The sequence below is a fragment of the Candoia aspera genome, chromosome 13, assembly GCF_035149785.1.
Source record: "Candoia aspera isolate rCanAsp1 chromosome 13, rCanAsp1.hap2, whole genome shotgun sequence".
Classification (NCBI taxonomy): Eukaryota; Metazoa; Chordata; class Lepidosauria; order Squamata; family Boidae; genus Candoia; species Candoia aspera.
This window is the reverse complement of record NC_086165.1, coordinates 6174181-6198480: the sequence shown is the minus strand read 5'-3', so window position 1 is coordinate 6198480 and position 24300 is coordinate 6174181. Positions and strand designations below refer to the sequence as shown.

Sequence of the window (24300 nt, the reverse complement as noted above, 5' to 3'; positions counted from 1 at the left end):
TTCTGGGGCAAAAGATAACGTGACAGCCCTTTAGGTATTTGAAGACAGCCATCTTGTCCCCTCTCAATCTTCTCTTCTGCAAAACAAGCATATCTAGGTCTTTTAACCATTCCTCATAGGGCTTTCGCCGTCTTGGTAGCCCTTCTGTGGACTGGCTCCAGTTTATCAATGTCCTTTTTAAACTGGGGATGCCAAGCTTCCTTCAACAGGGACAACATGACAGCACTAACATCGGATTCCAATCCCTTGCAAGAAATCAAAATTCCCCCATTAATCACTTTGGGATGGAGGGGTTTTTTTTGGGGGGGGGGAGAAGGCACCAGAAAAAAGCATGTCTAACTAACTGATAAAGCAATCCATGAGGATGAGGAGGAGCTTGGCTCCAAGTCAATGATTGGATGATGGCACAAAACATTGGGCACATGGTCTCCACATCAGATAATTCACAAGATAATCTTCTGTTAAACTATTTCAGATCATTTACATTGAACTTAAGTAAGCCACCATAACAATAAAAGTCCTCTCCTTCTCATTCCCCAGCTGTTCATCTCCCAAAACAATTTCTTCTTATTTTCAACCAATTTAGATTTAAGCTATTGCTTTGTCGTAACCCCTGTTGCTAGAACCCTGGAAGTCATGGTTCTTTGACACCCAGTGCATGCCCAATAGTAGCTCTGGGGATCATGAAAGGAAGATTTCCAGTCCCATGTCTTGCACATTATGAGGTGTCACAGCTCTGATCTGTTCCAGACCTCCATCCTGCATCTCAGTTGGCCTAGCGTTTCTCAACACGCTAACTTCCAGATGTGCTGAATGTCAACTGTCTGAATTCCCCACCAGCATGGGTGGGGGAAAAAAAAAAGCTATCACCAAAGCAAAACATCAACATAACTATAGGCTAAGATAAGTGTCCTTTCACAGTTAGAAGCATCTATGAATACAAGTTCTTAAATATTTTAACAAGAGAAGACAGTAATTCCCTAGCATTTCCTAGTAACAAATGTCTTCATACCTAAAGGTGATATGGCACCTTCATTTCACCAACTCCAAATTTATCTTGAAGTATGAGAAAGAGGCAGGAAACAGCCATAATTCCAAGAACCTTTGCACCGTTCTTGAAATCATCTTAAGAACATCTGAGATGAAGAACCAAGAAACTGGTTGTGATTTCATTTATCTGCTGGGGATCCTGGTGGAAAGCCCAGCTTTCTGTAATACCATAGGTGGATGCAGGAGAAGAGAACAGCAGTGTAACACAGTCTTGGAGCCTTTCATGAGTAATTAAAATTAGACACATGAAAAATATTTTCCTTTTTTGGAGCGGTATCTCATGCAGAGGAGCTGTGCTATAAATGAAAACTGGGATTATTCTTGGTCAGTAGAGACAACTGGAATGCCCCTAGTACCAAGTTTCTTTTCTTTTCTTTTTTGGTAGAACGGCATCAGTTCTGCTAGCCTCCAGCAGATAAAAATAGAGAGCTCTGCAAATAAAGATGAGGGCACATTTATTCAATACATTTAAACAGGTGGGGAAATGGGTTAATTTTCCGCCTTATTCTCCCCCACAAACTCGGGGGACGAGTTGGGAGCAAATGCTGAGCCTTCATTGTCAGAGATCAGTAGGCTATCCTACACACAGCTCTACAATCCTCGAAACGCAGCTCACATGGGGAGTTCTCTCAAACATAATTATATACACAGAAGCCGAGGCAGGAGGGGGAGAGAGATGGTTGCAGTCAAATCAGGAATAACGGGGGGAAATCTGCCGAGAATAAAAGATGAACTGGCAAAATAGCTGGGATGAAAAGGGGAGCTCTGCTGACACTGGCTGCTCTCGACCTTTGGGATCAAGGAGGAACCATCTGTTCTTCGAGGTCAACAGGAAGAAAAGAGACCCAGAGAACGGATGACTGCCATACATCTAAAGCAACAAATCTGTAGAGATTTGGGAAGGAGGCATATGTATGTCTGTGTTGGGGGTGAACTCAGAGCTGTCCCATGAAATTCCGTGCCTGTGTCAGAGCAGCAAGCTTGCGCCTTAGTGCTGATCTATAATCCCCAAGGCACAGTACCCCCTCTCTGTAAAAACAGAATGGCATTGCATTAAATAGGGAGCTGCTGTGCCTTCCACAACAGCCAATCAGCTGCCTAAGGTGGCTTCCTGCCTAATGGTAGGGCTGGCTGTGCTATCTGGCTATTGGATGACAAGGAACAAGGCTTAGCAAACCACGCTACAGGTAGTCCTCACTTAATGACCATTCTTTAATGACAGTTCAGACTTACGACAGTGCTGAAAAAAACCACTTACAACCGGTGCTCACACTTACAACCATCGCAGCGTCCCTGCAGTCATGTGATCACGATTTGGGTGCTTGGCAACTGATTCCCAATTATGACCATCGCAGCATCCCGTGGTCACACGATCACCATTTTCAACCTTCCCGGTTGGCTTCTGGCAAGCAAAATCAATGGGGAGCCATGTGATTCGCTTAATGGCCCCGTGGATTGCTTAACTATCTCTGTGATTCACTTATTGACCACTGCAAAAAAGGTTGTAAAATCAGGTCAGATTTGCTTAATGATTGCTTCACTTAGCAATCGATATTCCGGTCTCCATTGCGGTCATTAAGCAAGGACTACCTGTAGCTCCTGGGATTTCACCAAAGGCAAACATAGGAAGGAAGCTGCATCAGGAATTGCTTCTACCACGGACCAGTAAAGGGTTTATATGTCCTATTTTACGGAAGACTGATCTTCGTTTAGAAGGTTGTTCAGTCTAAATTCTCATAGAAGAAATCAATCCAGAGTTCTCACTCAGGGCACAAATGACCAAGCTCAAATGATCCTATTTTTGGACATGTTTTGAGAAGACCTGGCAGCTCTCTGGAGAAGGCTCTGATGCTCGGAAAGGTGGAAGGAAAGAGAAGAAGAGGATGACCAGCAGCAAGAGGGATGGACTCAATTACAGCAGTGATGGGTGCCCCATTGGGAGACCTGAAGGGTCAGGTTGGGGACAGATCATCCCCATCCTGATCTGGGATCCAAAAATTGGAAAATCTGTGTGTTTTCAGCCATCATGGCCAAAGGGCGCTCCAACAGACCTGCAGAAAAGGAACTTGTGCAGATGGCTCTGGGATTCTGTTGCCCACCCCTGGCCCTTAGCCTCCTTGGCATCCCATTATTCTATAAAATCCCAAAGGAAGATCTGGGGAAGAAACTCTTCAGTGGGGTCTTTTCAATATAAGAAGCCAGGGAGGCTCCAGAGCTCTAAAACGGTAATGCGGCAATAACACCAGTAGTAACATCTCTAGGCACCCTCAGTGAAAAAGTAAGCTGAAAACTAACAGTAAGAGGAATGTGAAAGAAATTCTCAAGCACTCTGAGAATGAGGTAGGAAAACAGAAGCCTTATTCCCAAGGAAAGAGCACTCTTGAGAAGTTATGAAGCAGATGTTGGCACAACATTAACCAAAATGCAAACTGAGCCATGAGGACCAAGGTCACCGCTCATGATTTTCCCCTCTATGGTGAGTCACATTGTATTTCTATTTATAAGGAATAGCGACAGAGTTCACACACATCTATCCACAAACGAACACATACCAAGGTATAAATTAGTCACCTCTTTCCTTGTTATCTTCAGGGCAATATTTAGAGGGCCAAATTGCCCCCTTTTCATAAGAGGGAAGTATTTCCTAGACTGGTTCTCTAAAACAAGAGAGATGGCACATGCTCCCTGTAAGGTAATGCATGTGCCCTACTTTAGAGTAGACCCAGTTTCTCTGACTGCAAATCAGCATCTTTCATACTTTGCTTTTGAAAAAACTGGGGAGAAAATGAGAGAAGAAAGTGTAACTGTTTAAGTTAGGTTGTGTGACATCTACAGATTAATCATGTCTTGTCAAGAAGGAAGGAAGGAAGGAAGGAAGGAAGGAAGGGGAGGAGGGAGGGAAGGAGGGAGGGAAGGAAGGAGGGATGGAGGGAGGGAGGGAGGGAGGGAGGGAGGGAAGGAGGGAAGAAGGGAGGGGAGGAAGGAGGGAAGGATGGAAGGAGGGAGGGAAGGAAGGAAGGAGGGAGGGGAGGAAGGAGGGAGGGAGGGAAGGAGGGAAGGAAGGAAGGAAGGAGGGAGGGGAGGAAGGAGGGAAGGAGGGAGGGAAGGAAGGAAGGAGGGAGGGGAGGAAGGAGGGAGGGAAGGAAGGAAGGAGGGAGGGGAGGAAGGAGGGAAGGAAGGAAGGAAGGAGCATACCAGAACCCAAATAGAAAAGCCTTTGCCAAATTGGAAGCTTGGTGTCTTTTTTTCGTTTTTTAATTAATTTGACTTGACTTCTGAGGAAAGAGTCAATTAAGATCCTGTATTTAACACATTTGAGAAATACTGGGAATATAAATCATATGGTTCGAAAGAACTGATGTTTGCTTTAGGCTTCATGCCATGGTCACTGCAATCACTATGGCAACAGCTGGGAGAGAGGCCTGTCACAAAAGCAAAAGGAGAAAGTGAATCAATGCCGGGAGTGGAAAAGCTGTTTTGGGAGGGGAGACAGGACTGGAACGGTTCCAACTGCCACCAGCAGAGGGCGCGATGCCAGGAGCTGCTCCCCAGAAGATCAAAATGAGAGTGCCGGAGAGGATTGTTCAAAGCCTTGCTGTCTTCTTGCTTGGTTCGTGTTGCCAGTCCGCTCTGCTGCCCTGGCTGCTGCTTTTACGTCCCTGCCTTTTGCTGGGAACTGTCAGGCCTCAACCCCCAGGACGGTACAAGCAGCTTGGCAGAGGGATGCTACGCTTCCTCTGTGGATCCCAGCAAGCAATGTGTGTGTATCCCTTGGAGCGAGGCCAAGCAGGCTGCTCTGATAGAGAACGAACGCCAAGTCTCCAGGGCAAGTGGGCTGGGGAAGAGCAGCCTCTGGAGCTGCCTGGCTTCGAGCCAAAAAAGACGGGGAGCACCCCCATGACCACCTCTCCTTCCGAAAACTGGCTGTGTTCTGTGGATTGCTTGGAAACCGATGAGTGCTGAGACGGGGCTTTGCTTTTTCAGATAGGCTGCTGATGTTCTTATTGGGATCCTTGATCAACCTTTTTCTTTCTTTTTCTTTCTTTTCTTTCTTCTTTTGGTGACAAGGGAGAGGAAGGAAGGAAGGAAGGAAGGAAGGAAGGAAGGAAGGAAGGAAGGAAGGAAGGAAGGAAGGAAGGGGTAGCTAGGTAAGCAGATAGATAATGGATAAATAAGAAGAAAACTTTTTTCTGAAGGAAGAAAAGACAGAACTGATGATTTATGGATTTGGGGATTAGAAAGGGTTAAAGAGGGAGGGGAAAGAGTAAGATGGCACTTACTTGATAGAAAGAAGAGTGGAAGTTGGAAGGGTGGATTTTTCTTTCCACTTCCTTTCTTTTTTTCTTCTTTCCTGTCTGTTTTCTTTTTCTTATTTTTCTTTTCAGTTTTTATACTTTTTGGTATTGGGTAATTCTAATAAAAATACTTTTTAAAAAGATAAATAAGAAGAGGGAGGGAAGGAAGGAAGGAAGGTTCTAGAGTCCTTCCTTAGAAGTTGTAACAATCTCTTTCCAGCTTGATGGAGATTACTGATTATTTATAAAAGGCTTAAACTGCCTCAATCTTCAGAGACGCCAGAGTGAAGCCCCAAGAAAGGAAGATTCTCACAGGTTCAGAGTAGAACCATTTATTGAACCGTTTATTGCCATGACTCCCAATTCTGGGAGTTGAAGTCCACAACTCTTCAAGTTGCAAAGGTTGAAAAACGCTGCCCTAAATGGCCCCCTCAACTCTTAGGATGCCCTCCTGATATGTTGGGACTACAACTCCCAGGATCCCTAGCTATAGGCCTGAATTGGGAAGAATGCTAAGCATTTACCTTTTGACTTACCAATAGCCTTACAGTGTTTTCAACCACTCTGAGAAGTATCCCAGCCCCAGCTTTTAGAAACAGAGAATGAAGCAGGAAAGATGGATCCTTCTGCCCTTTTCCACATTTGACCTTTCCTCTTACTTGATTTAATCTTGCTCTATTTCATTTCTCCTTCTGTCTCTCCCATGCTTTAGCTATTTTCCCATCCCATTCCTTCCTCCATTTCCCCCCATATATGAAATGCTTGCCTAGAGCCACTATGGATAGACCAAGGGGGTGATGCAGTTCTTCTCTTGGCTTTCTTTTAATGACCCATATCTTTGACAGGTTGGCTGCCGGAGAATCGTCAGGCCAAAGAGCTGACAAATATTTTTTTGAAATGTGGAACATAAATTGCTACTCATTTTTCAGGTAACTCTGCTGTGATCAGCTTGTCACAATTTCTCCCCAGGTCTGCCAGGAGTACTTTGGTGTCCTCAAGGAATCCATTTATCAAAGGAGAGAGATGTTCCTTAGTTGTATCAAAGAACAAGATACATCACCCTGGAAAAGGGTGACCTGGGCTGTCATAAAATGTGTGATGTCCACTGTAGATCCCATAACTAGATAATTATGACAACTAAAAGAGCACAAAAGAGTGAATTTTCTAGAACAACTCATCAAGCACAATGGTACAAAACAACAACAACAACAAAACAGGGATGTTGAAGAAGCAAGAGAACTACCAAATTAGCCTGGGTGTTTAAGCCACATGATCTTTTTAGGTGCACATGGATGGTGACCATGTGTTTTTTTAATATATATATATTTTAGAATTTTTCAATACAATAAAAGTATAAAAATTTAAGAAAAAAGAAGGAAAAAAAGAAAGAAAACTTAGAATTATGACTTCCACCCTTTTGCTATCAAGTAATTGCCATCTTATTCTGCCCACTTCCTCTTTGACCCTCTGTAATCCCAATCCATAACTCATCAATTCAGTCTTTTCTTCTTTCAACAAAAAGTCCACATAAGGTTTCCAATCTTTTTTTAAAGTCTTTATCATTTTTTCCTTGCCCAAACAGGACAGCTTTGCCATTTCCACTGCTCTGTCAATTATATAATCCAATCTTCTACTGTGTGGGTATTTCATTATCCTTCCATCTTTGTGCATACAATAATCTTGCTGCAGATGGTAACCATGTGTTAATGAAGAAGTTATTAGAAACCTCTTTGATTGGACCATCTTCGAATGGTGGAGAATTGATGTTTATTAATCATGTTATGGGCTGGGGAAATGATTTGGGTGGGGGTTATGTTTTTGGCAGAAGCTCTGTGTTTTGTTCTCATAACAAGTAGCTAGGAGAATAATAAAATGCAGTCATAGGTATAGCACACTAGGTGTGTCTCTCTGTCAATATTTCACACCCAGCTGTGTTGTTGTGCTGGCCTTTATACAGTCATATAAACTGCCATAAAGTGATGAGAATGTGATGGAAGTTGTTTAGAAGTTATTAAGCTAGAGAGACAAAGCTTTGCCTAGTAAGTACTGAGTCTTTCTAAAATAGAAATTGATGCGGGGAGAAAAGCAGGCAAGGGCAACGGTGGCAAGAAATGGATACTGGTGGCAAAAAGGATGAATTAACAGAGGAACACGAGATTAATATTAATGAGCTTTCCATTCTGAAGCTGAATGTCAGTGTTCAAAGTGACCCTGCACTAGAGGGGATTTGAAGGAGAACAAGGGATAAGAGATTAGATTGCACAGAGAAGCAATTCATATTGCAAGGCTGGGCTAAAGATGAAGAGCTGAGTGAATGCCCTTGCTCTATCTTCTGAGTTCCCAGTATTGTCCTAGAGTTCCATGGTTCCTGACTTCCATTTCTCTCCTTCATAGATTGGTATCTGACCTATCCATTGAAGCTTACCGAGCGGCTATCAATCTCAATGTAGATTTTGTACGAGGAGAGCTCTTTGTCTTTGGTCTTCAAAACTCTGAAGGAGTCTGGTAGCACCTTTGCAGACTAACGAATTTAATATTTTTGCCTTTCAGTAAAACTTGTTGGTCTGAAGCGGTGCTACCAGATTCCTTCTGGTTTTTATTAATCTCAAGAAACACAATAAATCCTGTTAAAGGTACACATCAGGTGATGGCAACCTGAAGCCCTCCAGATATGACCAACTCCCCAATCCCTCATCAGGGTTAGTGCTTAAAAAAAAAAAAGTATGTCAAGCAGTTTGGTGTTTATGCTGCTTTTTCTTGCTGGGAAATCCTTGTGAGGTCCAGCAGCCAGATGTGTAGACTATTTAGCTGTGACAAGTCAAGTTGCCCGGGGTGCCCCACGAGGAGGCTGGTCCACATTGCACCGAGTCAAGCTGAGAGAGAGTGACTGGCCCAAGGTTGCCCAGCTGGCTTTCATGCCTGAGGCGGGACTAGAACTCTCCTATTATGCCTGATTGGCTCTTGGGCTGAGAGGGAGGGACTGGCCCAAGGTCGCCCAGCTGGCTTTCATGCCTAAGGCGGGACTAGAACTCTCCTGTTACGCCTGATTGGCTCTTGGGCTGAGAGGGAGGGACTGGCCCAAGGTCGCCCAGCTGGCTTTCATGCCTAAGGCGGGACTAGAACTCACAGTCGCCTGGTTTCCAGCCCAGAACCTTAACCACTAGACCAAACTGGCTCTCAAACTGGGCTTGTGCTATCTGGTACTGACAGCAGTTGCCCAAAATACCTGAAGAGAACCAGGTTGCTTATATCTGGCTCAGCTAAAGCAGATCCCTGATTTTTGGGGTATCTTTTTAGAGGAAGAAAGTCCTGTGGTGAACAAGAAGACCATCAATCTACTGAATTCATTCCTATCTCCCTTCTCTTGGGATACTGGGATGAATGAGTTCACTAGAGATGCACATTTCCATCACAACAGTGCATATCGTGTGCCAGCATAATACACGTGTGCGCGCACACACTATTTACCAAGCCAGAACTCCCAGACTAAACCATGGCCAAAGTCACTATAAGCCACACGTCTTGGAAATACAAAATGAGTATAACTTGAAAAACCTCGCTCAAGAAATTCAAAGAAGGAGCCACAATTTTTACTGAAGTCCCTGAAGTGATACTGGAAGGTAGTCAAAGCATGGACTTTGTTCAGGGGGGTTCTCGAAAGTAAAACAAATAGCTACAAATGGCCAGGAGGAGGAATGAGACACATGCTTGCTACCACATCACATTTCTGGAGAAGGAATATCGGCCCAAGTCATCAAGAGAGTAAGTGATGCTTCCAGCCGAGGAAGAAAAGGCTATGGTTCATGATGGGCCTATAGAGAAGATGAAGGTTGGGTGATGAACCAAGGAAGTGAGGTGGAAGATGTGGCCTGAAAGCAAGCACGATTTGACATGAAAAGGCATCCATGAAGTGGGCCCTTAAATATTGGTCATAACATTGGGGAAACCTTGGTAGAGCTGACAAAGGTTTAATCCATCATCCTGAATCCAGGATAGCAGGGCAACTGCCCTTCCCCTCTGCTACATCCAGGATCTCTGTTCCAAAGCGCATTGCTTCCGAACCTGGAGACTCCATTTATTTCTCTGTATGGCCATTGTTTCCGCCACCCCCAAGCCCTCTGGTTGAAGGCAATTGGTGGTTGTCTTCACATCTGCTGATGTGAAATGCTGAGAAGAAGGAGGGAAAATCACTGCCTCAAGCTGATGCAGGTTCTGCAGCGGCAAAAATCCCCTTGCTTTCACTCCCCCTGTCCCAAAAGAGGAACGTTACAAAGCCAAGAAAAAAACAGTAGACAGATGTTCCCACAGCACCGGTTCAGTGCTGAAGGGGAGGGGGAAACAGACAAAAAAGTTTTCAGCTTCATGCCTGATCCTTTTCTCTGGAGTACAGAGAGGGAGAGCTGCACAGCCAGCCAGTTACCCCTTCCCTTTACAGGGCTTGAAGCCCAGCAGCTCAGAGGAGGTGGGAAAAGTAGCTCTGACACCTTAAAAGAAAACCTAGCTTCAGAGAGATTTCACGCTCATCACGTGAAAGGCATCATAAATCAGCACTGACTCATGGAAGCAGCACATCTGGAGCTGTTTTCAAACTGGGACAGGCAACATCTGCTATTGGTTCCCCAGTTACTGCAGAGACGAGCAAGGTGTGGCAATCCTGCTATTCCTGAGTCAAAGCGACGCTGCTCAGAATGACCAGTAGGTGGGAAATCTTGGCCCGGTCATCTGTAATCTCTGGAGAACCGAATTCTCCATCCCATTCTGGACTTCCACTGGAACAGCTGTGGATCAGGTCCTTTAAGAAGAAGCCAAGACTCTGGGTTCTGTTCACGGAGAGCGAGTTTGCCGCTTGCTCTAGGCAGGCTGGGAACTCACCTCCAAGTTTTCACTTGCGCTCGGAGGCCAGTGAACAAGCTGTCAGCAAAGCTGGGAGATAATTTATGACCTCGGGTTGATCCTTACAGGCACAATGGACACAAAGCAGCATTGCGGGGAGTAAATATCGCAGCTGATTCCCACACCTCTGCCGACAGGTTTCACTCCAGCCTTCAGCTTTCTCCCAAGGAGATGGGCAGGCTGGAAATGTCCTTTAGTGCCCCTTGGGTGAACATTAGTGCCCCATTTCTTTGGAAAAAGACAATAGGGTTGCCATTTAAATCAGACCATAAGAAGGTACAAGGAAAAAGTGGACGCTCCTTTTCAAGGCCACCATCCCTTTGCAAGAAATAACCCAAAAGATTATGGGCATTGCAGGAGGAGAGCCATACAGGTAGTCCTCGCTTAACAACCACAATTGGGACCCGAATTTCAGTTGCTAAGTGAAGTGGTCATTAAGCGAATCTGACCCAATTTTATGACCTTTTGGGTGGTGGGCATTAAATGAATCACCAAAGGCATTAAGTGAACCACGTGATCGTTAAGTGAATCATGCAGTTCCCCATTGATTCTGCTTGCCAGAACCTGGCCGGGAAGGTCAAAAATGGCGATCACATGACCACAGGACGCTGTAACGGTCATTAATGCGAACTGGTTGCCAAGTGTCCAAATCGTGCAACCGCAGGGACACTGTGACAGTTGTAAATGTGAGGACCAGTCGTAAGTGGGTTTTTTCAGCACTGTTTTAAGTTCTAACTGTCACTAAATGAATGGTTGTTAAGTGAGGACTACCTGTATTAACCCGGTATTCAAAAATCAGAAAGATTGTGGTAGCCCCTTTTCCACTTAATATATTTTACTAATCGCTACAGCCCAGGAAAGCTTCTGCCTTTTAATAATTTTTGTTTTGGCTCAAAGATTATGTTACAGAGAACTCCAAAGAGAAGTTGAAGGGAAAATTATGATAAAGAATATTTTAAACGTCTAATGTTGAAGTTAATTATTTATGTGGGCTTTGCTAAGTTCTTTTCAACAAGGCAGCCCTATTCATCTTTGGCAGCAAAAGAACAAAGCAGAAACCAAAGGAAAAACAAAAAAAAGTTTGTTGGTCTTTTAAGAGAAACCGGCATGGCAAAATTGGGTAGACTTAATGGTTTTCAGTCTCTGCTTTATCTAAAGCAGTGTTTCTCAACCTCAGCAACTTTAAGATGAGTGGCCTTCAATTCCCAGAATTCCCCAGCCAGCATGCCAAGAGGAAGATTGGAAGCCACTTCTTTATATATGTTTTTTTCATGTTTTCTCTTCTCTTCTTTTATTTTATTTTTCTTTTTTCTATCTTCTTTTCTGTTTTTTTTTCACATTTTCTTCATTATATATTTTTCTCTGTTTGAATGTATGTCTCATTATCTGTGTATATCTTAATAGAAACTATTGCTTTTAAGAAAGGGAGTGCTTATAGGTAATTTAGAAGTAAATTTCTGAAAAGGAAGGAAACTGAACCCAGCCATGGAGGATTCAGCAGGTTCAGTGGCCATTTGAGCTTTGAGCAGTGCTGATTTGGAAAATACACATTATGGAAAGTGGCATGCAAATAAATAAACAAACATGCATGCACACACACACACCCATCCATCCACCATCCATCCATCATCCATAATCCATCCATCCATCCATCCATCATCCCTCATCCATCCATCCCTCATCCATCTATCTATCCATGCATGCATGCATGCATGCATGCATCCATCATCCCTCATCCATCCATCCCTCATCCATGCATGCATGCATGCATGTATGCATGCATCCATCATCCCTCATCCATCCATCCATCCTCCATCCATCCATGCATGCATGCATCCATCTATCATCCCTCCATCCTCCATCCCTCCATCCTCCAGCCATCCATCCTCCAACCATCCATCTTCCATATATATGGAACAAATGCATTAAAACCAGAGTCTCTAATAGGAATGGCCATGTACTAAGTGATAAATGCCAAGGGTAGTTATTTTAGAACACCACATGCCAAGAGTTGCAATAACAGCCAAGTGTACTGAGAGAAGTTGCATATGGCAACATATCCAGATTTTCTTCTCATAAAAAAGTAGTTTGCAGAAATCTTTTGAGTGTCAGAATTCAAAGTCCTCCTGACCCTACAATTGTATTTTTGTTGATTAATTGAACAATTGTTTAACTTTAGATTTTACTGCCCACTGATTTTTGTATTGCAACACCGATACCACTATGTTGCACAGTATTACAGTTGACGTACTTTTAATATCAATGTTATAATGTTACATTAGATTTTGGTATCATTATTTGGTACTTTTCTGTTTGTAATTCTGGTTCTTAGATATTTTTCCATTGTTTTATATATTTAGCATTTATATCACAGACTTGTCCATTGCACTATATTACACTGCAGCTTCCGTCACCAATTTTAGCAATATCATGATTTCACTGTGATGGTGGCAATTCTGAATTTTGGCTATTTTTCACAGCATGTAAGCTAGACTCTTCACATTGTGATGGTGGTAAATTGTCATCATCTGATGTTGTTTTATGCTGGTCACTAACTAAAATAAAGATTGACTGATTGACAGGACCTCCTGATCTTCTGGAGAGTCACAGAAGCCCACTGGGTGACACAGGGACATTTTTTCAATCTGCTTTTTTGAGCCTGCATTTGGGAGATGTTAAAAGTGGGAATAAAAGCAGAATAGCTCTGGGAGGCACATCACAACCGAACCTATGCTTATTCCCCACCAAGCTATCAAAATAACCACATCTCCAAAATGTGACCAGTTGGCCACCACATTCTGGAGTGGTTGAGCATACAGGTAGTCCTTGCTTTATAATCATTTGCTTAGTGATGGTTCGGACTTACGACGGTGCTGAAAAAACTGACTTAAAACCGGTCCTCACACTTATGACCATCACAACGTTCCCCCCAGTCACGTGATCACGATTTGGGCGCTTGGCAACCGGTTCTCATTTATGACCATCGCAGCGTCCTGTGGTCACACGATCACTGCTTTCAATCTTCCCAGCCAGCTTCTGGCAAACAAAATCAATGGGCAACTGTGTGAATCACTTAACGACCACGTGGTTTGCTTAACAACCACGGTGATTTGCTTAACGATTGCCGCAAGAAAGGTCATAAAATCAGATCAGATTCACTTAATGATGGCTTTACTTAGCAACCAAAATTCCAGTCCCAATTGTGGTCGTTAAGTGAGGACTACCTGTAGATGGCCTGCAAGTTGACCTAAAGGATGGGAAGGAGGTTGGTGAGGCAGTAAGCAGGATGGAGGGGAATTATTGGAAGGGGTAAAGAAAGGCGAGGGCAAATGTGTCTTCTGCTCTATTCCATACCCAGGACCAGGAGGGAGAGATCATGGTGGCAGCAGCTCCAAGTCCCTCTTTAGCAGACCTCCCAAAAGATGCAATGCAGCAGCCTCTGATCCCAGCTGGGCCCCAAAATCTGAAAGTCTACAGGAGAGCGAGAGAATGACACCAAGGGAGGCATGAATTTAGCAGCACATCAGCGAGCTACTAAAATTTGGCAGCAATTTCAGAGAAGGCACCTGGAACTCACTAAATCCTTGCCAGAGGGGAGGTTTACAACCTGCTAGTTGCACAACTCTGCCTTAAATAAATAATTTGGGGATTTAAAGGGAATATATGGAACTGCAGCAACCTGATGCGGTGAGGATTCAGCTGGTTTCTTTAATTATTCTTTTTTAAAGTGATTTTTAAATGTCTTTTAACGTACAGCAGGTGGAGGAAGGATAGCAGCCAATGCGTGTAATCAAAGGCATCTGCAAAGGGGGGCAAAAATGTCCAGATGTTGGCTGCAATTGCGTGATCATTGCAAGTAAAAAAGGGCCGAGTTTCACTCACACAGTGGAAGCCACCATCTTGACTTTTTTTTTTTGACACCCCTGCTTGTCATGCTTTCTTTCTTCAACAACATGCACAGAATCAGTGAAGGCAGCACAGAACAAATCTTTCTTTGGGAAAGCATGAGTCGGTCACCCACAGACTGGCCTCCTTCCCTTTGAACTTGTAAGCCCTCTCTTCCAATGCAGTGGCTACAGAGAGATCAGAAGCCCAAATTGCGGAGAAGCGAGCAAGCTTCGTGAGCCACCGTGCTAGGTGGATTGTCTTACTTCAAGTTAACCATGGTTTCTGGCAGAGAGGCACAACTTCATTTGGCTTGAGGACCAACACAGGCTTCGAGGGACATGTTGAAGACTGCATTCCAAAGGCCGGCAGAGCGACTGCCTATTTCTGGGAAGATTTTAGGAGCTGTAAGAGGTGAAGTGGAAAGCCTTAAACATCTGGATCAAAAGGTGTTAAAGTGTGTCTGGAGGAACTGTTCAAAAAAGGCCACATTTTTTACCCTCTGAAGGTGACTGCAGGGATGCTAGCAAGTCAAACGTGCACTAGCCGGTTTTCCTAAAGCCCAGACTTTTGAATTCTCCGCAAGGAAAGGTTTTCTGTGTAACCAGGCAACCAACCAACCAAACATCTACCCCGTCTACCTGCTTTTAACTTGTTGCTGCAGGAAGTCCTGGAAGAGTTTAATAACTGCTGAATCACTGTGAAGCTAAACTCGGCTGTTTCACTTCAGGCCTTCCCTCCTGCCACCCACGTGGCCTTTGAAAGCAAGCAGAAGAATCAAGAGCTGCTGTTCCTTTTGCGGGCTGCAACTGAAATAAGACCTAGATGGTTACCACACTTGTTTTTTACCCCATCATGTCCTGCTTCAGAAGGGTTTGGAAATGTGTCACCCATAACCAGTAATTCTTTGGAGGGGCGGTGGAATTTGCACCATTCCTGGCTGCCCATGGTGGGCAAGGGAGGAGTGATGCCACGGGCATCTTGATGTCATCGCACAAATGAGATAAACTATGGAATTAAGGTGGGATTGCATAATTCATGTCATGTGTGCAACGGAGTCACCATCCTGTTATTCCATGATGATGGCCTAATTTGCTTCATGTGCAGGATGATCTCATGGTGCACATGATGTCATTGCAGCTTCTACCAGATGCCTGTATGATTGAACAGGGAAAGGATAGCCAAGATTTCCTTTCCTCCATCATTTTTTTTTCCTTGAAAACCCTGAGTCTCCTGGCCATTAGAAGCCTTTTACATACCTCTGAAATAAAGCAGTTCATTTTAGTTAGCTGTGTCTCTCACACAATTTTTATCAGCTTCTGTCTTATTTCTGGCTTGATTTCTTATCGTAAGGATGCCTCAAGTGAATATTGTTGCACTTAGCGGTGAGATTTCATATTGATTTTTAAAGTGTGTTGTAAAGTGATCTGTACCTGCCAGTTGGCAGCCCCTGGGGGACTTTGGCAGAAGGAGGACAAGGAGGAGAAAGAGGAGGAGGAGTTGGGCCTTGCTTGCACGTGGATAGGAGACCACCAGGATATCCCAGTGCTTAAAAAGACTGGGAAGTTGAAAAAGCCATCCAGAAAGAAAGCAGGTGGGAAACTGCTTTTATGTTGTTGCTAGGAAAATAACAAGAATATATCTTTGGAGTCATCCTGGGTCAAATCTGACTCAAAGGAATCTACAGTTTAATCTGATTTATATGGTTTTGCCCTTAAAGGCAGGCCAGAAATCTATTTAACAGTAGTAAATAATATAATATTAACTGGCACTGGTTGTTTTTAAAAATAAACCATGGCAAATGAGGCAAGAAGGGGGTGGGAAAATTTAGTAAGAAAGTGATAACTTCGAGGACGTATGTTACAGATTGACGGTCCCAAATTAGAAAAAGAAAAGGGAAAAGGTCTACCTAGAGCTAGAAAACATGGCTAGATAAAGGCTTCAGGGACACATGTGATCCCTAACAACTACAGTTATGGTCCTCGGGGACTCTCCAAAACTTATCCCCAAGTTGAGATTTTTAAAGTGAAAGAAGAAAATGTTGAAACACAGAGGAAAAGCATTAGGTCTGTAACCATCAAGCCAAATCTACTTCTAATTCTGGATTTGATTTAAAAAAATGGATCCAATTTGATCGAAATCAGTCTGAACATTTGACATAAATCTCCAAATTGGTCTGGAGGCATGCGATTGGCTGTAAACCCATTGCTGAATTCTGTACAGAAAATGAATTCAGAGGTCAACTGAATTGCCTTGCAATCAAAGCTCTGAGCCTTTGCATAACCCCAGCCACTTTGGTCACTAATTTCAATCAAATTATGATTTAGTTTGAGTTTGCCTTGACTCCTTCCAGGTCTTTATCCTCCTAACCTCTTCTGCTTTGAGAATATGCCAGGACACACTCAAAGGGCGAGTGTGGCGTTTGGACTTCCAAAGGTTGTACATCCCTGGAGTCTGATCTAGTTTAAGGCAGCTTCCTCCATAATATGTACAGAATTTCACTGTGAAATCATACTGATGACCACACACACACACACACTTATAGCCCAGCTGGCTTCTTTGTGAATAGAGGCAGAACTGAGAATCCCAAAGACGACAAAGCAGGCCACAATACGTTTCCTTCTAAAGCTGAACTCCTATTGCAGTGTGTGGGAGGGAGGAAGGAAGCAAGGAAGGGAGGGATGGAAACCTTTTTCAAAAATTATTTTAGCCAGTAGATCTTGGCTGAGGCTGAACGAGTGATGAGCAAAGGTCCGCTGGCAAACAGAGGTGATGTTAGGACTTGAGCTGGTGGGACATCTGCAAGGCCCACAAGCCCGTTAGCAGCTCCTGGATCTGGACCACTTTGGTTTGCTTCTTCCTGGCTAATCTATACTTTCTATCTCCAGAAAACAAGCCAAGGAAAAGGCAAGGATAACCTTTGGATGCCCTTCTCTTTTCTTTCTAAGAGACTGTACATGTTGGTCCCAGAGGGAACAGCAAGAGAAGGATTCTCTCTGGAGAAAGAGAATCCAGGCTCAGTTGGTGATGCTCCCCAATCAACTTGGAGGCTGCATATACTGTCTTCTAGCCAAGATTTAATATCAAACCTCAACCACCAATGCCTCCACAATTATTGACTATGCTTTCCCCAAACTCCAAATCAACACTGCTGGCACATTTTATTTAAAAGTCCACTGTACCCCTCCTTTCCCCATCTGCAGCAGACCTCCAAGAATAAAAGGAGGTGGCATCTCATTCAACAACAAGAGATATGAAATGCCGGAAGACGTTCAGAACCCATTCCCAAAAATTTAGCTTCATCTTTGCTTCTCACAGATAGGCCTTTCTGAAAAAGGGCTTCACAAAAAGGAGACTGTACGCCAAGCCTGGTGGGTATGGCCACTTCTGAGTACCACTCTACAGACATTTATGGCCCGAGTTTGACCCAGGAAACAGCTTACTTCCATCCATTTGCAGGATATTGCCAGCTGACCAAACAGTTGGTATTCTTCATCTGAGTTGTCTGTTTTTAAGCTAAGCCATATCACAGTACCCACACACTGGGAACGACCTCCACATTTGGCAAAGAAACATTTTCACAGTTTGAAGACCACATAAACTATGATCCAGAGTGACCAAAAGTCAGAGGCGCATCAAGAAAACATGTCAGCAGCCTTGAAATGATTGCACCCTCGAGGCCTAGTGCTTGTTACATGCTCCCAAACAACCAAGGGCCCTGAAATGAGACAAGTCAGGATTAAGAGGAAGATGGAGCAAGACTGAACCCAGAACTATCAATGCCTTCCTCTCTTACCGGCACACTTCTGCCCACGCTACCTCCTGCAACCTCTCTGCCACTCTAATCCTCTTTATCCACAACCATTGGACAAAAGCTCAATCAGGGCCTTGTTCCAGGATGTTTGGCCCCATCACCGACTTGCATCGGAACCACACTTACGTCTCGGAGCTCCTTAGCCACCTCCTTGAGTTCTTGCAGAATGCCTTCTAGCTGCCCAATCACCATTTTCATGCGCCCTCTGATGCGCTCCCTCTCACTGATGTTGCTGCTGCCTGTAGTGTTGCTAGTGGGCTTCCTATCCTGCAAGTCCCGGGTGGTCATCCTTCACAGGGTGCCGGGGAGCTGGGGCAGAGTTGCGTTGCGCATTCTGCTGTTGCCCAACCAGATTGTGCCTCCACAGAGCCTCTCTTGGGTGGGGAGATCTCCACATCTTAACGCTCCCCCCTGCCCAGAAAGTCCCAGCGGCACACTCACTTCCTATCCTTTGTTCTCCCCAGGGTAACTGGAATGGGCCAACAAAGCCAGAGAGAATGGGATGGGATCAAAGGACAGATGAACCCAATGCACATACATCTCCTCCAGCTTGGGCAAAACCCCATGTAGGTAGCAAAGATTTGGAATCACCATCTGTCTGCAGACCAGGTTGGGAGAGAGTGCCACAGACAGGAAACCTAAGAGGTTAAGGTGTGTTGTTTGTGCTCTGCTCTGCAGAATGAAGCCAAGGGTCCAGGCCAGTCTCTATGCCATGTTCTCCTTCCCAACAGAGGGGGCATCACCTCCAGTTAGTTCATCACTGTCCGTTGGGAGAACCCCTTGGAGATCTTGGGTCTTGATTCCTTTCTCAGGGTCTTCTCCACCTTTGCTTCCCAGGAGTCTTCTGCACAGGAAGCTTGGCTGGACTGCCATCCGTACAGCTTGGGCGATTTAAGAGGGTCATGCAGCAATTCCAGCCTGACCAGGAGTTGGAGGTGTCTTGTTGAGATCTTGGGAAGCTCCTTAAAAATGAGGAACATGGGGAGGTTTAGCATTAAAAAGGGGCATTTGGGAGTTGCTGGAAGCACGGAGTATTGCACACCATTTCCTGCAGAGTGAGAGAAAGAGGGTGGGGTGGGGGGGATTAGCACTACCAGAAGCAGCCTTTGGGAGAACACCACAAGCCTTCCAAATCACTGAACTTCAACTTGACTGGGTGTTCCCATGGTGACTCCTGGCTCTTCTTCCCAGAAGAATCACCTTCTGCTCACCCAGAAAAGCCACTAATTGGGTTCAGCTCTGCGTTTTAATGCAGCCCTGAGTCAGAACCACCCCCACTTTGTGGGGTCTCCTTTATTTGCTCCCCAAAAGCTCCATCCCTTCTGCAGGAGGTCTTCCTCCCAAAGAATCATCCCAAGATGAACCACCTTGGACAGAAAACCCTGAGCTACATGTGCGACACTCAGCTGCACCAACATGTGAGTGTGTTGATTTCTACACACCATCAAACAGAAACTTTAGCACCTCCTCTCTCCCTTTGGGGGCCCTTACATAGCAGAGCTTCTGTGGATTCAACAGATTTTTTTTTAAGTCCGGGAAAAGATCAGCTCCCTTTTAATCCACCAAGACAACTTAAAAGCGGCAACTTACAACCACAGCAGCTGCTTGGGAACACATTTCATTCCAAATGGATTCCTTGCTCTTCCTTTCCACCAGCACCTTTGGATCCCAACCCGATTCTCAGGTTTAATTCCTGTTCTCCAAGACCAAGCGACTGTGGACATTGGTGGTGAGGCATCAGATACATCCAATAAAAAATAGAATATTAAAAAAAAAATCAACCCTCACCCACAGTTTCTCAGTTTAACCCTTTGGCTCTTGCGGACACATCCAGATTATTGCTTTCTGATTTCCTTTAAGAATGGAGGAGAGAAGTGAAGAATTTCCCCTTCCTTTTGCAACCAGCTGAAGAGATTAATCAATTCCGTTGGGAAGCTCTGGCTTTGCAGCCTTTCCATCTGCATAGCAGAAGGGTGCCCCGGGCCTTGAGTCCACAGGTGACCATGCTTCCCAGCTGAGAGCTGGCTGGGGGAAGAGGGGATCAGAGCCCGTTCATCTCCTTAACAGGTTGGATGCCAAGGGGTCAGTGATCTCCCAGCAGCAACCCCGGAGAAATTTTGCGTGGGGCAAAGCAACTGATGGAGAAACTGGTTCTGTGCTGAGGAGGGAGATGGCTCCACTGCACCCCTCAGTCCCTGCACTTGGAGACAACAGCTTGCATCACGGCGGGCAAGAGAAGTCCATTGGGCAAAGCTGGCCCGAGAGAGAGAGAGAGAGATGGAGAGAGAGAGAGAGAGAGAGAGAAAGAAAGAATGAATGCACGTCTTCTTGAAAGCTCCCAGACTTTGAGTTGACAGCAGTGCAAGTCTAGTGTCCAGATTCCGATGCTTGGGGTGCCAGCTAGAAGGCAAGGCAGCAGAAGCTGAACACTGTAGCCCAGGTCCTCGTCCCACGCCAGTCTCCTGAGGTATGCTTGAGCCTCTTGCATCGGCCCGCAGCTGCCTGACACCCGTCCTCGCCTGCTAGCGAGCGGCGGAAAACTGCACTGGAGGCTTCCCCCTCCCTCCTGGCGTCCTCAGAGTCTGCCAGCTTGAAGACGATTGCTCAGCTTCAAGATGCTAAGCTGGTGCTGTGTCAGAAAAGGGGGCAGGGCCTTGGCAGAGCAGGGGAATTTAAAGGGCCAGAGCCTTCTGCATCGGAGCTGCTAGCTGCCAGCAGGGGAGTTTAAATCTCTCTCTCTCCCCCCACCCACCCGTTTTTAAAAAAGGCTATTTCAAATTTAGCTAGGAAAGCTATAGTTAAACTAGATCTCTAGCCAACATTAGGTATGCTAATAGAATTGTAGAGTCACCAAATGCAAGGGTGCGGAGGGGACGTGGAGATCACCTAGCCCAGCCCCCTGCGCAGGGCAGGAATCCTCTTCTGCAGCTCTCTCCCCAGATGACCATCAGCCTCTCTTTGAACGCCTCCAGCAAAGGAGAGTTGATTGCTGAGTCCCTTGTCCCATTGTTCCAGCTCTTGTCCTTTGGAGATTGTTCCTGATGTTCAGCCAAAATCTACTTCCTTGCAATTTCAACCTCTTGCTTTTGATCCTATCTTCTGAATAATTAGCCCTGTTTTCTACCTGATGGTCCTTCAAATAGTTATCGGGTCTCCACGGAGCCTTCTCTAAGCTAAACATCTCCAGTGTTTCCAAACTTTCTTCTTAAGGTTTTCCTTCCAGGCAGGGCTGCAACTAGGGTCTGTGTCACCCGGGGCAAACATGGGTTCCGCACCTATTTTGGCACCCCACCAGCGTGGCGCACGGGGCAAATGCCCCGCTTGCCCCCCCTCCAGTTGTGGCCCTGCTTCCAGGCCCCTTGTCTTCCTGGTTGCTCTGTTTAGGACGTGCTGCAGAATCTCAATGCGGTGCTTTACTAAAACATGGTGCCCAGAAATGGATGCAATATTCTAGGTTCAAATCCTGAGTGATGCATTCCAGGTAAAAATCCACCCTTATGGGGCTGACATAGGCACCTCCAGGAGCTATGCTGAGTTCCTATAGCATCGGCTGATCTTTGCAGTACTAAGAAATAGGGATTTAAAGAGACTAGTTGAAAGCAAATTCAAGAGTTTCCTGCCAGTGGCTCCTTGTCAGAGAGAACCCTAGCAGAAATGAAGTCCTACTAGAATTCATTTTTCTCCAGGAAAAAGAATGGTAGTGGAGACCATCAGGAAGCACTTACTTTCTTGAAGCACCAGGTGGTCCAGGGTGTTTTTCATCTTTCCTCAACTTTTATACAGTACAATAGATGTTACACAGCTTGGGCTTTTTGCGTTCTAGCAGCTTGCTCCTAGACTTCTGTAGACTTATGAAGTGGGTGTGGCAATTTAGAGAGACCCCTCTGGATGAGACAAGCTAAGAGTCAGGATGGAAGCACAAATCAAAACCAAAGGACAATCAAAAGACCAGGTTGAGAACAAGCTAGAATTAAAGAACAAACCGGAATTGGCTTATAAACTGCAACAGAAGAGAATATATGTAACCCAGGGTTGAACTGTGGAGTCCTTGGTGCTCTCTGAGCTTGGTGGTTGGCTTGCAGACAATTCATTACCCAACTAGGTCACATCATCAGCATGAGTGAGTGTGGGGTTTGCTCCCTGTTTATATACAGCCGCTTACCCTGCAGGGGTCTGGTTTTCTCCTTGGTAGTTCCTTGATCAGGTTATTGTTTTCTGCTGGATTGTTTGTCTGGTGCTAATCCCTGTTTATCTGGGTGTTGCCTGCTGAAGGGGATGTGCTCTGGTCTTTTTGTTTTCTTCTTAGCTTTTTTATTGTCCCTTTTGAATGGTGTGTACATGTGGTTTATCTCTACGTGTCCATTGATGGCTGATTTGTCTGAAGGCCAAGCTTCCAGGAATTCTCTAGCGTTTCTGGATTTAGCTTGGTCTAGGATGCTCACAGTTTCCCATTTGAAACTATGGTTGAGTCTGTCCCTGTGTTGTGAGATTAAGGAGTTTTCATTGTGTTAATCAATAGACACATAGGGAGACGTCATCATGTTAATCAATAGAATAGAATAGATGTTGCCGAATCTCAGCTCTCCTACAAAGCATGGCCAATGGTAGGGGATATTGGGAGTTAGACTTCAGTAACAGCTGAAATCCCACAAGTTGCCTACTTTTATCCTAGCAGTACTTCATCAATGAAATGGAAAACTAGTGGGAAAGAGAAAGTCATTGAGTATTTTGTCTTCTTTTCTCTGATCAAACAAAAATGCTAATACCTGAAGTTCATTCAGGTATAAATATACCTACTAGAACATCCAGAGATATCTGGCCTTATGTTCAGTAAAGGTGTTTGTTCTTCCTAGTATTATTCTACTTTATATATTTGACTTTAATTTCCCATAATTATCACTGTGGCAGTTCCCTGTCATGTTGTTTCAGGGATTGGAGAACTCTGAATAACAGCCTGTGAGAAATTCTGGGATGTCCACTTGTACATAGAGTTTCCAGAAAAGGGATGAGATCTTTCCCTCATTTCCTTCCTTCTACTGAGTGATTTTTTTTTTCTTCCCTTTTTTAATGCTTCTTCTGAAAACTCTACAAGAACCACATGTGAACACATCTGGAAGGCATCATGCTTTTTATAACTGTTGATCACAGGATATTTGGGGACTGTAATTACGTATATATTTTAAAATACAACACCTTCTTCACCAGATGAGGAGATGCTGTTTCTGAATTAATCAATTTAGAAACAGAATGTAGAGCCTTCGAAAATTAATTTATGGGACATGAGATGTGGGATGTGATGTTCAAAATCCTCCCCTGAGTTTTCATCTGTACTGATGGTTATGAAAACTCATGATAGGTATGGCCTCAAAAGACTGTATGAAAACCAGGACAGGTAATCTGATATTTGTGTCCATTCAATTTGTATTCCTAAGAGAAAGATCACATAGATATGTAATACTGAAAAATAGATTTGGGTCTTTATTATTCTGTAGTGTAGGCTGTACTTTCAGAACTGATGACTAGGAGCCACAGAAGGATTAATCACCCAGAATTGTTTTGGGAGCTGCATTTTATGGCCTCTCACCACACACTCTCTTTCTCTCCCCCTCTCTATCTTCCTTCCATGTTTATTTATGATTTTTTTTTTGTTAGAACATGATTCATTGGGCATTTTGCTCTTGAAGGAAGAACAAAGAGTTACCAGAGATAGGTTCTTGCCCTCGTTTCTATCTATCACTTCCGAGCTTCACTACCACAGAGTCTCAGCAATTCATCTGACCCTTCAGACTGCCAAACGGTACTTTCATTTCATAGGTACCTCTACCCTAATCCCAAAGCTGGAGAGTGGCATCCAGTCCAAGTGAAGAAGTCTTCAGCTATCAGGATGTTGCTTCCTAAGTTAGAGGTGCTGAAGAAACATCAAGCTAACCCTCGTAGACTATGAAGCTGGACACTACTCAACCAAAGAGGGGATGGCCAGAAACCCATTGCAACCTATATCTTCATCTTTTTTCTGTTTCTTTCTTTATGTTTCCATACTTTCAATCCTGTAAAAAACATTCTCAAAAATTGTGTGTGTTTGTGTGTGTGTGTGTGTGTGTGTGTATCTGGTGTCTTGTTTCTTGTCTCAGATCCCAGGAACAACATCAGAGCCCTCTATCTAGAAGAGTGCAATGCTAGGAACAGCTAAGATCCTGCACAGAACCCTCAAACTCCCAGGCTTCTGGTAGAGGGCCCAAGGTTGATTGAAGAAGTCACATACCACCCATAGGGGTGAGAAGGGAATTTATTTATTTTATAAAACAAAAGAAATTAGTATGACTAGGCAAGAGAGAGAGGGGCAGAGAGAGAGAGAGAGAGAGA

General features: G+C 44.6%; 2 protein-coding genes across 2 annotated transcripts in view; one reads left to right on the top strand and one right to left on the bottom strand.

Annotated features, from left to right (window-relative positions):
• Positions 1–19908, bottom strand: part of INSYN1 (inhibitory synaptic factor 1) — a 53318-nt gene extending 33410 nt beyond the window's left edge. The window contains exons 1-2 of the mRNA XM_063313962.1: positions 19528–19908; positions 18064–18985 (exon numbers count right to left, since the gene is read on the bottom strand). Coding sequence (XP_063170032.1) covers positions 18064–18225 — 162 coding nt within the window. The 5' untranslated portion in view covers positions 18226–18985; positions 19528–19908. The remainder of the gene's footprint in view (positions 1–18063; positions 18986–19527) is intronic.
• Positions 1–24300, top strand: part of CD276 (CD276 molecule) — a 169254-nt gene that overhangs the window by 93225 nt on the left and 51729 nt on the right. The gene's annotated exons all lie outside the window — the stretch shown is intronic.